Below are 14,922 nucleotides of genomic sequence, written 5' to 3'. Positions count from 1 at the left end.
CACCCTTTTTGTCATGTATTATTCCTATATGATGTATAACATTAACTTTATGGATAATGATTGCTTGTTCTGTTTTTTTTCATGTCTCCTCTTGTTTACCATACCACAGGCCTGCTTATGCCTCCAGCTTTCTTTGCAGCACGGCCCTTAGGCAAGGTGCTCGGAGAGTTGAGTTTTGCCACAGCCCAATTCTTTTTGTGTGGTTCCTCCCCTTGACTGTGTTCTTCCTTCCTCCCTGCAGCCGATGAGGAAGGAGGTAGACCAAGAAGTAGTTTTCCTTGAGCTCATTGGAGAGATTTCCAGATACTGCTCTAGCAAGCAGAGGGGGGGAATGTCTCCCCCAATATTCTATTACTGTATTTTGTTTTTCCCAGAGAGTGACACGTTTAAACATTTGTGTGCTTTTTTATCTATGGTTACAAACTCCACAGAGAAACTGGGGTTTCTTACAAAGGTGCCAATCCTGCAAATACATGAATGCTTTTGACTAGCTTAAGTGAGAATTGACTTTGTGCGGAAACAAATGAGCACAAATCCAAGTACAATCCAATCCAAATCTACTGAGCTGGTGTTCTGAAATGTAATTTGTTCATTTTGATGCTTCATTTCTGTTTGATAACCTGGAGCCACATGTCTTTCAATACTTGAAGTATATGGAAAACACTTAGCTTTTCTCTGATTTCGTGATACCTTTTTCTTTCTTGCTTGCTATGGCTTTGCAATACAAGCTTCCTTTACCTGTCTGTATAGGTAAAGATCTATCACTGCATTTATTCTTCCTTATTGCAGCTATCTAATGCTCTTTTCTCTTGACCTTTTGCACTGCCTTCTTTAAAGAACTCCCCAGAAGGCTCTGACAGAAAATGGACGTATTTAAATGTGCCTGAAACAGACGGTGATACTGTGAGTTCTCCTGAATACTCTGCTTAGCTTACTTTTGAGGTTTCTCTCTCTCTTCTCCCTTTGCGTTGAAGACTATACCCATGTGTCTTGCAAGGTTCCCGTCTGTTAGGATTTAGTTGGTTGTGTAAGTTTTTGAGCCATTTTGCTCAATGACTCAGAAGAAAACATGCACCAGGTTTCTCAAATGCCTTTGGTTCCGGCAGTGTGCGTATTGCTCAGGTTTTCTTGGAAAATGTTTAGTTCTTTCCCAATTGTAATCATTTGGAAGAGGAAATCCTCAGAGCAATACTCTGCATGGTATGAGTGGAAAAAAAAAAAAAAAAGAAGAGATTGGGGGGTGATATATGACACTGCAGTGGAAAAGTTTGTGGGATTTTTGCTAAACTTTTTGGGCTTTAGGAAAATTGCTGAAATGGTGGGTATGGAATTTTGCTCATTCTTTTAGAATTACTAATAAGAGGTGGGTGCTGCTTTAAACAAACATGCTTTTATAGCATCTCCATTATGGCAAGCATCCTTGTAACTTTTCTAATGGTGCAGTCAGCAGTTGTCTTATGAGACTCAGTAAAAATTAGGTGGACAGCTGAGCCAAAAAGGTCTTTTTTTTTTTTTTTTTTTTTTTTTTTTTTCCCCCTGCTTGGAACTTACGCGAGCTTACAATTTATGTAGCCTGTCTGCTTTTCAGTTCATGCATGAATTAAATAGTGGTAATTTAGATTTAGTCATGTTTATAAATAGGTTTGAGTCCTGCATGGAAAAACATTGACTGTCTAGACATTTAAGCCATTATTAATTACAATTCCTACTCCTCTTATTCCCTTTTACATCAAATAGAAGAAAGTGGTATTTCTCTTCTATGATATATCTGGTTTTATAGCAAGTCCTAACAAGTGTGACAATATTGCAAGGCTGTGACTGTATGAAAAAAGCAGATTCTGGAAATGAGTAATTTGTTTAAGCCTCTAAGTCCTTATTTCTCCCCCCCTCCAGACTAGCATTAACAGCATGCTGAGTGTATATAGTGAAACTGGTGACTATGGCAACGTGAAGGTCAGTGGCGAAATCCTTCTCAACATCAACTACAGCTACAAAACAGGTGCCCTCAACATCCTGGTAAAAAGTTGCAGAAACCTGGCCGTTGCAGATGAGAAGAAGCAAAGGACCGATCCGTAAGCACAGACAAGAATTTCCTTTTAGGCTGGGCTAGGGGTGTGCTCCACCACATCACACACAGACACGTAGCCCGGGGTTGTGATAGGAGCCTGAGAATTCATAGGAACCAGTTGCTACGAGCCAGGGTTTTGATGGTCATTGGCTTTGGACTCCCTGTGGGAAATGCATTTTCAATATGTCTCTTAGGGCAATGTGTGCCTGTTCTGGGGAAACGATAAGGTTACTTAAATTATCGATCTGTTTGATAGCAATTTCTGTAAAAGGGCAAAAATTATGGAGGAATAGGGAGGCTGAATTGATTTCTTACTTCTAGAATCAAAACTAATGTATATGAGAGGAGTGATGTTTTGGAGGGAGAGAGGGATAGGGATAACTGGTTTCACACATCCAAGGAGCATGTTTTCTGAGCTCATCAGTATAGTTTTCAGTATAATATGTAAATTCTCTCATCAGGAAGTAATAATTAGTGTCTCTAATCATGTGTAATCCTATCGTATGCAAGGTTTTTCATTCTCTTGTATTTTCAGTGTACATGTTTTCATATGTAACCAGTATACTACAAAGGGAAAGTGTTAGGAAAGCTTTCTGCATTTCTGAGGATGAGTAAATTAATTTTAGCTCTTCCTTTTGTTATTCTGATCCTATCTGGATAACATTGCTTTGTTTGCAGATAAAGACCATACCTTTCATGTTTCACAAATTCTCTGTTGCATGTGTACATTGTTTAGACTGCAAAAAATAATTTCCTCGTATGTGATGCTGACGCAGCAATGTCAGGTCCTTGCTCAAACTGGTCATTTTTATTCCTTGATAATAATTTACTACTTGATCTGCAGATACGTCAAAGCGTACCTTCTGCCTGATACATCCCGCCAAAGTAAACGCAAGACCAAAATTAAAAGTAACAGCACCAATCCCGAATTTAATGAAACGCTGAAGGTGAGAACAGTGTCTCTCTCAGGCTGTGGTCAATGTTTTGCTTGTGCTCACAGGTGCTTTCTGTAAGTGTTCCAGTAGAGGGATTAGAATTTGGAAGAGATGCCTCAAGGAATGTATTTAAGCAAAACTGTCTAGTAATCCTATGAGTTGTATTTTCTAGCTTTCAGCATTGAGGAAGTGTTTTTGCTTGGTTCTCCCCTTTACAGGTAAAACTTCTATTAGTTTCTAGAGATTTCTTTCAAAACTGACGATGTTCCTGTCTAACCTGAGCTCAGAGATGTTAAAAGCACCTTAAGGATTTTGTAAGCCCTGAGTTAGGAATTGATGCTGAAATAGAGCTCGATTAAAACTTTTCAGTGATTCTGAAGAAAAAAATAACCTTTTGCAGTAAAATCTGAATTTCTGTAGCAGCTTTAATTTATTTTTGAAGCAGAGCACCCAGGCTTTTCCTTCTTTGCCTTATACCCACATCCACTACAGAGGCTGAACTATTCTGAGCTCCTCATGAGCTGCTTATTCACCTCCTTGGCTCTGTGGTGCAGGTGGGAATTGCAGAGATTCTGCGCAGTTCACTGCCTGGCTGGCACCTGGACCCCAAGGCTCCTGGTGATTCCCCTTCCCTCTTGATTGATGAGAGTTATCCCAGCCGGCTTCCATGTGGCCAGAAACTGGTTTTAGTTTCTCCTGATTGTTTTTTTTTTTCTGTGGTTGGTTTTTTTTTGTTGTTTTTGGGGTTTTTTTTGTAATTTTAGTGATGTTTTAAATAAGTTTCTTATAATAGAGGCTAACAGATGTTCCCTGGCCAGTGTACTTGGCTTAACGTGGCTACAAAAGCATTTTGCAGACTTACACACCCTTGGTCTGGCCAGACTGCTTGCCAAGGGAGAGCCTCTTGTACAGCTTCATTTTCAAATGGTTTATAGTGAAGTTAAGACTTGCCTGAACTGGCGGGAAAAAAAGAAAAAAAAAGATGTTAGACTATTTAGCAAGGAATATTGCAGTAAACATGTTTGCTAGTAGGGAACTCAGTGAGGATAGGACCTAGCAGCTTGCTAAAAATGCGAATTGTAATGAAGAGGGCTTACTTGAATTGTAGGTAGGTAAGCAAAGGAAAATAATTAAATATGTATCTTCCCTCTTTGACTTTTATTCCATTGTTGATAAACATGCCATCTCTCGCAGTGGAACCGCTGGCATTTAGGATTAAGCATTGTAGACAGGAATGGCCTGCTTGCATGGCTTGCCAGCTGACTTGCCTGCTTTGGCTTTTAGAGTATATGTCTGTGTCCAGTCGTTGTTCTTGATGCAAAAAAGAAGACATCTGGGTCTCCTCAGCTAACACTGGGTGAAGGGTGAATTTCAGGGAATTAACGGGCTTTTTGCTAAAAAGCAGAGTGTGCAGAGCTAAAATTCCAGATGTTTATAATTTTCTGTGTATTTGCTAGTATATAAAGTTTCTTTAGGGGAGTTTTTTAATAGCTTTCAAAACCAACAATGGTTACGAGGACTGAGATGCTTGGTGAATGCTTTGCAGATGCAATCTTACTTGTTTTCAGAACAGTTTTTTGTAAGTTACAAAGATACAGTTGAAAAGGAGAGGAGGACACTGTTTCTAGAAAGTAGAGTACAGCAGACTCTCTTTAGGGATGAAAGAACCCATAAGGTTTCTTCTTACAAACTAAACTTTGATGTTAATCTGCTGCTTTTACGTAAACTTAGAAGGAATTAATAGGATCATAGTTTTAAGCATTGTAATTTACTTTATAGTCATAAATACCCAGTAAATAATACAGAAAAAAACCCACAATCGTGATAGTAACATTAATTACCATCGGATGCCTACTGCAAAGAAAAGAGTTAGGTTTTACGTTAATGTTATGAGCTTTCTAGCTCAATCATTCTTGTTTGCAAAGAAAACCAAATCTGTTTCATGCTTCATTTGTTAGCTGCTGTGGGCTTCGTGAAATTGAGCTAGAGCTGTAAAAGGCTCTGTGGAAACTATTATTTATGCTTATTCTGAGAGTTTCTTTTTCTCTTTTTCTGTTGGTAGTATGTCATCAGTCACACACAGCTAGAAACCAGGACCCTGCAGCTCACTGTCTGGCACTACGACAGATTTGGACACAACAGCTTCCTTGGGGAGGTGGAAATTCCATTTGATTCCTGGAACTTTGAAAATCAGAGGGATGAGTGGTTTGTGCTCCAGCCCAAGGTAAAGGTTTCCAGGGGCCAGTGAAAGTGTTGCGAAGCAAATTTAGCAAGGCTTAGTTATTTTTCCTTTGGAACGTGCTTATAAAGCGGTGACTTTATGAATGTCTAATATGGTAAGAAAAAGAGTATCTTTGTTCTTAATCAAAACGTACTGGTTTTAAAGACTTCATGAAAACCTTACATGTGATTGGCTATTTTAAAACTAACAAAAGACCCCCACCTTTTAAAATAAACTGTAAGTTCATCTTGTAATAAACTGCAGTGGAGAAATGACCTAGTAAAGAAATTGATTCTTTTTTAAAAATAGCATGTAAACCAAAAGACTTTTCTCCCCGCTACCCAACCCTTAACAGTTTATTAAAGAAATAGATCTCTTTTGTTTCAGTTCAAAGCACTTCACACTTTTCAGTTGTGACAAAATGACTTATTAATCTCTTATGCACCTTAGCTAGGAAGGTACAAGATAAGGCTTCTCAGCAGGTAAATCAGTGGGTCTGTGAAACAGGACTTGCATTGTACTTAGCTGAGGGTAGGATGACTTCTGTCTCTGGGACACCCCCTGCTTTGGCAAAGGTGTTTATTTTTGGAAGAGATTCAAAGAGCTATTGTAAGCTTGAGGATTACAAGCTTCCGCATTGCTTGCTCCCGCAGCAGCCAGAATCCCCAGAAATTCCAGTGGTTTCGATTGCCATTTCAGAAAGTGTATTTTTCTTGCTGCAGAGAAAACCAGGGGTTTACTGCAAGTGATGTGGAAGTAGACTCAGATGACTTGTTTGCTCTGTGTTCATTACTTTTAAGGAAATAGTGTTACATTCAGGGTTTAGGAGAGGGAGTGTTGATTTGTGCCATTCTCTCAGGTGGGAGATGGATCCGATTGCTGTATCATTAATTTCTAGGTATAGCCCTTTGTGAGGCTTTCATCTAAACCGTCACAAATTTGTATTTTAGTAAATAATTTGCCAGAAGATACATAAGGAAATGGGTTTCTTCTCTGAACACTTACACACCTCGCACTTCGTAAGTGGCAAGGAAGATCATTCCCAGTTTCCTAGTTCAGCTCCGTTAATAAGGGCAACCACCAGCTCTTCCTTCGTGGTTCAGGAAGAGAAAGTGGCTAAGGAGGGCAAACATGTTTCGGTCAGCGCTGTGTCCAAGCCAGGATTGCACCGTCCTCCTTACAAGCTTGCTTCATCTAAGTTGTTTTTGTTGGGTCTGCTCTTGCAGTAGAAGAAATGTCTCTTACATCTCTGTCATAGCTCTGGCTGGTCTCAGGCGTTGCTCTTCATTGGTGCCCACCAGTCTAAACTAAAAGACACACATCTAATATTTGTTTTGCTTGCAGTTTGTATGCAACGTTGGTCTGAAATCGAGCTGCTTATCTATCAGTAGTCTCTTTGTCATCTCATTTCAATCTTTGGGGATTTGTGGGAGGGGGGAAGCCATAGGTTTTTTTTAATCCTAACAGGGGAAAAAAAAAAGACAGTCATAAAGCTCTCCTGCTCAGGAAAGAAATAATGAGGCACTAAGCACTTCAGCCATTCCAGCTGGAAGGTGTTGTCTGATTATTTCCAAGCCCATTAAAAAGATTTTTAAATTAGTTATTTTTTACCAAAGACAGCAAACGGAGAATTGTTGTGTCTGCCTCCTAAATTGTTATAAGTAATGTTTCTAAACTTAAAATGCTGCTAACATTTTTGATCAGCAAAGATCAATTATTGCATTTTGAATTTAGAAAAAGCACAGGTTAATTAATACACTTGCAAATTACATGCTGTTCTTCAATATGATCTGCCTGATAGAGACAGGAATGGCAGTGAAACATTTCCTGGGTTTTATTATGGCGCTTTATTTGTTCTGTCATGAGTCATTTAGCTGCTTTAGTGGAAAGGTTGGAGACTTTAAGACCTGTTTCTTCATGAGCATTGAATGTCTGTTTTCAAGAGGAGTGTGGTTAAATCAGATAAAGAAGAGAAAATAGTTCTGTGGTTAAAGAGGGGGCAGAGTCTAGAGCCATGTTCAATGTGTGTTTTGGGGGTAGGTTGACAAATTGTTCCTGATGTAAGAACTCAGACCACCACTTGTCCACTGTTCCACAACAGAAAAAATAATCCTTGCTGCCTTTATGGGAAACTTGATCCTAAACTTGCATAGTTTAGACCATAAGTGAGCTGCCTGACTGGCAAGATTTAGGTGTTGTGCAAATCATTCCGCAGCCATTTACTACAGGTTTTCTTTTGTCCTCTGTTGTAGCAGCCGGCATCAGACAGTGGTGGAGACGGGACCGTATTTCTCAGAGTCAGTGCAGGAACGCCTGTGTTGCTGTAAAAGTGCCTCAAACTCTCAAAAGGGCCATGTTGTTATCACTAAAACTGCTTTGTTTCCTGTCCCATCCTTGTGTACAGACTTAGCCCCACTAAATGTGGTTACTGCCTCAGCCTGGCATCTGTGATACGAAGGCAGTGCTAACTCTGTGCGTATCACCATATGGATTTCTGGTGGGGGGTTTTGGTTCTGTTTGCTCTTGATAATAGAATTTTGACCTTCCTGGGGAGTCAGGCAACAAGCTGAATGCATTTCGGAGAAATACTATCACTGATCAGACCTTCGTCTGTAAGCTGTTCTTTAAAGGCTTGGGTGGCACCTTGGTGTGTGTGTCTCAGCACTCGAGGGTCCTTTTTCTTTATACATGTGCTTTGTCCCTGCGGAGAGAGCAGGAAGATTTGTTGATTTGCACTCAACCCTAAGCACTGAAGGACGTATTGAAATGTGAGCATTTGAGTAGTCCCACCTCTGTTAGTGGGCATCACTGAGCAAGGTTGGCATATGCCTGAGTTTTTCATAGACGTGATCTCTAATGTAAATGTACAAGACTTCATTTTTCACCACGCTTTATTTTTCTAAAAGTCAGTTTGAACTGGCATAACGTGTTCTCTCTATGTTGCATCTATTGTTTTTAACATGTAGTCTCCAACTTCTTACAATGCAAATGGAAGTTCGACACGCGTCAGTGAAGGCTTAATGTTCTTTTAACACGGAGGCTCTGAAGAGCACCGAATGCATCTTTCTGGGCAAGATTAAAACATTTATAAAGTAAAAAGATACAGAAATAGTAGCTGTGCAGAAAAGGAACAGGATGGTGGGGATAACAGTTTTCAGGTAGTTTCTTTATTTCAGAGCTGGACTCTGCTCTTCGCTCACCTTGGGTCCCCACCCCTCCATTCCAAGAGTGACTCAGGAGTGACTCCTCTAAAGTACATGAAACCAGTTACGGTTCAAAATCATGACTGGGGAAAATAAGGGCTGAATGTCAGCTTAAATTAGCTACAGTTTATATGTCCAGAAATAAGTGTGTGTGTGTGGGGGGGGGGGTGTGTTGTTGTTTGGCTTTGCTTCTTCATGTCAGATATCCCTCTCCTCTTGTACGTTCACTGAACAGTGCCTAATGCCACGTGGCTTTTATTCTTCTGAGAGCTTGCATTCCCTAGATCATGAAGTTTTCTCAAATGGGATTGCATTCGATCTGGAACGTTAAATTATCTGCAGGTGGGCTGGTATGGCTTGATATGTTTAAGAAGTGTTTCCAATGCTATATTGGTACAACAAAATTAAAATCAAAAGAAGGTGAATGCTTAACCTTAGCTGGATTTCTGGGCTTTTTGTTTGTTGTTTTTTCTTTTCAGGTGGAGGTTGTGACAGATGTTGGACTTCAGTATAAAGGAGAACTGACAGTTGTTTTACGTTACATTCCCCCAGACAGAAACCTAATGCTTCCTCTGGGGCAGTTTCAAGGTAAAACAAGCATTAATTGCAGCGTATGATAGCATCCCTCTTGAGTATTAAAAATGCTCACCTAGGGTGAAGTAATAGTATTAGTGAAGATTAAAATCATACTTAAATATACTAGTTGTCTTCATCTGTGGAAATTTTGAACCGTGAGTATGTTTCTCCTACTCCGTCCTCTTCTCTTCCATTGAACTTCAGGAGAGAGAAGGGAAGAGGAGTGTGCAGTCAAGCGTTGATGCATGGCTGTGACCTAATTAAAAAAAATGCAGACATTAGATAACATGATTGAGGACAGCTGCATAGAAATAGTCTACATCATAGTCTGGGTGTTCTTTGTTCATCTAGTTATATATGGTGTATATCTGGTTAAAGTGATAGACTTCACCTAGTTCTTTATGCTTGACTGACTCCCCATTTTCACTCTTTTTTTTTTTTTTTTTTTTTTTTTCTCCACACTGCTTGACCTCTGCTCAGTTTTACTGTATTACTGCTGTAATTCAGTCCTGTAAAATACTTTTGAATTCTTTAGGGTAAGCCATTATTTCATGAACAACGAGCAGGGGAAAATAGTTACTTAGCCTGTGCGTTGCAGTACCATGAGGCACAGCAATCATCTGAAGTGAAAGCCGTCGCCGGGTAGCACCCGAGTGTACGTGGATATACCAGACACAGGTATATCGCTGCCTTAGTGACAGTATTACTTGTTAGCATTGGGATTTGGTAGACATATTGGACTTTTTTCTTCTTTTTTTGACAGACAAAATTTGATCTGCTACCAGTAATTTCAAGGTTTTCTCTCTTAAAAGCTAATTGTTATCTGAAAAGTCCCGACATACAGTATCTGCATTTTTTTTAAATTAGCACATTTTAACATCATTCCTGATTTTTTTTTTTTCTGATGTTTTCAGCCTGAATCAGTGTGTACAATCCCTGCTGATAAGCCTCTTAGAATGTGCAGCAGCAGCAAGCACACACATCCTCATGCCGCTGTTCAAAAGCAGCAGTGTGTCAGGGAGCCCTCTGTCCTGTGCCACGGTCTCCGAGGAGCACTGCATCCCTGCACGTGGAATACCTGCTGCATATTTCTGCATTTTAAACTTTGGGACAGAGGTTTTGCATCTTTTTTTTGTGGCGTAGGACTGCCTTAATATCAGCGGTGGAAGTGGATTCTGACAAGGGGGTAGGACTTGGAGGGCACGCAATTCTTTGTGTTCAGCACAGGGATCCACAAATACTTGTATTCAGAAAGGGCTTCAGACAAGGCACCCTGTTGTGTCCAGCAAGGACTAGCTAGTTACACGGTCAAGTTCTTCATCTGATACAGAGTGATTTTCTGTCCCTGCCTGATTAGTTTCTCTACCCATAGAGAATGAGAATCTCATTGTAAGAAATACTTTAATCCCATTGCAGGAAATGAGTGAAAGAATCTCGCCAAGAAAACTTCCATGTCCAAATCAGTCTCACAGTGTATATATAGTTGATGATGATGATGATGTTGCAATTCTGTTCTATATATAGGAAAGAAGAGCTTTAAAAAGGGAAAAAAGGGAGACTCTCACATGCCATATGGAGGTATATTAGAAGTCCTCATCAAAGAAGCGAAGAATTTAACAGCGGTGAAATCAGGAGGCACTTCTGACACCTTTGTGAAAGGGTCTGTGGTTTTTTTCTCCCTGTTTTTTTTAATGGCTGCATTGAATTACGTTTTGGTTGACTCATTTCTTTTCCAATACATCCATACATATGTGTATAGAGTGCCGGGAAGCAACTGGCAACTTGAAATGGTATGCCAAAGAGAAGGCATGTTGTTTGGATTCCTTGTAAAATTGCAAGTAGCACCTACAAAACTGGCATGCTCCATCACGCTGAGGTTCTTTCTACTGGATTTCACCTGAAAAATGCAGAGAGAGAAAATCCATTATGTGTGTGAGGAAATGCTGTTTTGATTCAAGTAAATATGCTAAATGAGAAAATATTTTTCTCTTTTATACCATAAATAGTTTTGTTGGGTTTTTTTTTTCCTAGTGCTTAACTGGGAAAGCTCTTTGGCATGTAGTACAGTGCAAAGGAGCACGTTTCAACCCTGAGTGTTCCCAGGAAGCTTATCACTGACTTCAAACGTAGTGTCTGAACTCTAACTGTGTCATATTGTTAACATTTTATATTGACAGAAGATGTTTAAAAATTCTGTTCTGATGGCTTTCAGGTTTGATTTTAAAGATGCATAATTTTCAAAAATTTAAGGTCTGTGTCACTTATATGCTTGTATGCATGTGCGTACATAAAAATGTCTATATAGTAAGACACATATGCACCTTTTTATTAGATAAAGCAGCATTTTGTGTTGGACAGTCAAAATCCAGACTACATAGAAAATGCTACACATAGGCTATAATTGTGTTTGAATAAAGTGAACATACTCCTGCAATGCCTCATTATATTGGATTTTTCATAAATGTAAGTTATGCTTTTGAAATGTTAAATTTAGGAAATAATGGATAGCTTAAAATGTTTTTCTTTGCCAGTTTTTGCTCTCAGTGCTAGCTGTCAGAATTGCTGGTTTTTAGATACGCTCTAGTTTGTTCGTAATGGTTTGAGTGTTGTTACTAAATGGTGACCATAGAAAACATGCTGCCTTCAATTCCTTGGTGGAGCTGGGAATTTATCTTGATCTTGTAGTGTGCTTCAAATTATCACTAAGCTTATACACTTAATGTAGAAAGAGTTTGAGCTGTTCTTCCTATGTGTTTGTTCTCCCATGCCTTCTCTCTTTGATGGGTATATCTGAGGACGTTTCCTTTTACTGAAAATAGACTGTCTGATCCCACTGGAACTCGCAACAGACTTTGGGGGAGAAGATGTTGTCAGAACCTTTTACGATTAGCAGTAGCAATGCGTGGCCAGTAATGCTCCGGACTGTCTTTAGTTCGTGGTGTCTGCTGCTGCTGACAGGGATGATTCAGTACAGTGGAACTGTATGAACAGTCTGTTTTCCTTGGACGGTTGGTCTGTCACGTGTCACGGCTGAATGCATAATCAAGTCGCCGTGAACCAGCCGAGGTGCTGCACTGGTCTCATCTGCACGGTTTGCTTGAGATAATTTGCCACAGATTAGCTCACGGTTAGCCCACTGCGGTAAACTGGCACGCGTTTATTGGCAAGCAAAAGCCTGCACAGGAATCCTGATGGAGGTCTAATGATACAATTTGCTTGTGTGTCCGACCCTTCAGTATTTATGTGCAACCACGTAGTTATTCCATTGGTTTTGCTGAAGGAGCTGAAGGTACAAACTATGAAAATTTGTACAGACCTCTGATTTTGAAACTAGAGTGTTCAGTTCACTTAGTTTCACTAAGAGAATTCTCCACTAAAGTAAAATGTGAAAAGCTTGTCAGACTTTACATTAGTGTTTCTGCACTCAAATGGGGGGGTTAGGCAACTCAAATGAATGATGCTAACCTGCTGACGTTCCTTCCTTATCAGTCATTTCCATTTCTTTTGTGAGGACCTCCTGTCCTGCTTTGAGAGGGAGACTGGACTAGTGACTCGAGAGGCTGCTTCTAGCCAACACTTTAATGATCCTGTCTATATTTAGTCTCACCAAAATAAAAAGGTTGTTGTTAAGACTTAAGACATGGAGCAAGGAGACCTAATTTCAGTTTCTGACGGTGATAGCTGACACTGTAACTATAAGAACAAATGGAGCACAAATGCAAAGTATGCACTTGAGGTATATACTTAATTTAATAACAGTGGGGAAATGGGGTCCTGATCCTATTTGAGCCTCTACATGATTGTAATTCTTTGTGACTATTATGTGACATCCCATCTACATACTCAGTTTTCCTTTTTTATATCTTCCAGATACCTTCTCCCAGATGACAGCAAAGCTACAAAACACAAAACTCCCATAATAAAAAAGAGCGTGAACCCCCAATGGAATCACACCTTTGCTTTCAGTGGCTTGAATTCAAGGGATATACGTAACGTCTGCCTAGAACTGACTGTGTGGGACAAGGAGTCCCTCTCCAGTAATATTTTTTTGGGAGGTGTCCGTTTGAATGTTGGAAATGGTAAGGTCCCACCTGACTTGTGATTGCTTTTCTTATTCTGCTCTCCTCCTTCCTCACCCCACGTGATTCATGTCTATGAGGGACAGAAACATTACTGAGCATGTGGAAAGCATATGGGAACTTGGGGAAATCGAGAAGGCAACATGTAGCATGTAGATGGTTTAGTTCTTTCTTCCATTGAGTGAGAGAGAAAAATTTGGTGCCCGGTTATACTTCAGCAAAGTCTAGAAGAACCAGGAATACCTTGGAAGCGTTTCTTAGCATCTCAGTGAGGAGAAGGAGGAGACTGCTTATGTCCAGCAGCAGCCTTTCAGCTGGCGATGGTGTCTTCTGGAATAAGCATGACTCTGTTCCTTGTCCATTAGGAGAAAGTCACTTGTGGTGTAGAGTTGGGGAGGTTTATGTACCTCTGTCCATGTGCCACAAAGGAGTGTAATGGCAAACTGGTGGTCTCCAGGAGCTACCTGTTTTCAGTCTGACCGCCTGTACTGGCGGTAGTGTAAAGTGCTTGTCATCTTTCTCTAAACTGTTGGCACGAATGAGCAAGTACTAATATGCCAAAATGCCTCATGTTTTTGCAATTACCAGGTGTGAGTAATGGCAAGGAGGTTGACTGGATGGACTCTCAGGGGGAAGAGCAGCACCTCTGGCAGAAGATGATTGACAGTCCTGGAGCTCCTGTGGAGGGGATATTAATGCTGAGATCCAGCATGGGAAAACGCAGACTCTAAAAGACTTTTAACGACTGAGGGGTACCATGGGTACTCCTGACTTCAGTGATGTTCAGGCTCTTGCCACTTTGCCTGTTTGAAAGTGGGGAAGGGTGGTACTCTTTGCCTTGGATATTAAGGCTCCAAGCAAGATTTTAATGCATTCTGCACTTTCACACACACGTTTTTAACCCAGATTTCTTGTTCGGATTATGTTTCTCCTGAAGCCAGTGAGAATTTGGCCTCGCACAGACTGGCTTTCTCTGCCCCTTCTGGTGCCTGGTGCACAGCTGATAAACGTCTCTGCCTGGGGGGGCATGGAGGGAACAAATTCTCCAGTTAGCCATTTAGTAAGTCATGCCCGGTTTACATGTCTCCCTCTGGGTCAAAGACGGCCTGGAAGACGACAGTGATACAGTACAAGCAGATTCAGGGTGAGTCAGTGCTTTGGTATTCAAAAGATAAGAAGCCATAATGTTATGAAGGATAACAGAACGTTTCTTTACCATGTTTGCTTGTTGGGCTGTGCAGCGTGCAGGCTGCCAGGCTTAGGACCGAGCAGTGCACCAAGGACGGCCAACGCACTGTGGTGCGCGCTAGAAATAGGCAGCAGGAGCTGGTGTGAGGTGCCGGTGTTCTGCCATTCTCTGGGTTATTTCATTGCGCCGTATAAAAGGCAGACTTAGTTCAACATAATCAAAGAGCCTCTAATGAAAATAAATTGTAACAAATCCCCAAACAGTTTCCAGAACTATGTGGTATTACTGTGTTTTTCATTCAGCTGACAGCTCTAGCCAGGACCTTCTGATGGCGTGGAACAGAGGAAATACACTTGCATGCCGGTCCCCATCTGATGAGTCCCTGAGAGGAGACACATTCTGGGGTTGGACATAGTCAGCCAAGGCCTTGATTCAACAGATTGGGTAGTAAAGTGACGTGATTAAAGCACGTGCCAGCGTGATTAGCGTGGCTGTGGGATTTTCTCTGAATGGGCTGGGATCCCATTCAGCTGTGCCCACGCACGTTAATTATTAACCAGAGTAGGACTTTTGGCTCCTGAACATCCCCCTGTGAGTTAACAGCGGATTTAATGATATGAGTGGGGTTTGGCCAATTCAATCATTAATCTT

At 40.7% G+C, this 14,922-nt stretch overlaps 1 protein-coding gene across 1 annotated transcript in view; it reads left to right on the top strand.

Moving 5' to 3' along the window:
- Positions 1 to 13,863, top strand: part of SYTL5 (synaptotagmin like 5) — a 56,684-nt gene extending 42,821 nt beyond the window's left edge. The window contains exons 10-17 of the mRNA XM_009646389.2: positions 838 to 903; positions 1,894 to 2,072; positions 2,913 to 3,015; positions 5,066 to 5,227; positions 8,907 to 9,015; positions 10,528 to 10,663; positions 12,874 to 13,082; positions 13,671 to 13,863. Of these exons, the coding sequence (XP_009644684.1) occupies positions 838 to 903; positions 1,894 to 2,072; positions 2,913 to 3,015; positions 5,066 to 5,227; positions 8,907 to 9,015; positions 10,528 to 10,663; positions 12,874 to 13,082; positions 13,671 to 13,813 (1,107 nt within the window). The 3' untranslated portion in view covers positions 13,814 to 13,863. The remainder of the gene's footprint in view (positions 1 to 837; positions 904 to 1,893; positions 2,073 to 2,912; positions 3,016 to 5,065; positions 5,228 to 8,906; positions 9,016 to 10,527; positions 10,664 to 12,873; positions 13,083 to 13,670) is intronic.
- The last annotated feature ends 1,059 nt before the right edge of the window (positions 13,864 to 14,922 follow it).

This window comes from Egretta garzetta, unplaced genomic scaffold (genome assembly GCF_000687185.1).
Source record: "Egretta garzetta isolate BGI_Z169 unplaced genomic scaffold, ASM68718v1 scaffold70, whole genome shotgun sequence".
Taxonomy (NCBI): domain Eukaryota; kingdom Metazoa; phylum Chordata; class Aves; order Pelecaniformes; family Ardeidae; genus Egretta; species Egretta garzetta.
The sequence above is the reverse complement of the archived record's forward strand: the minus strand, read 5'-3'. Positions and strand labels throughout refer to the sequence as shown.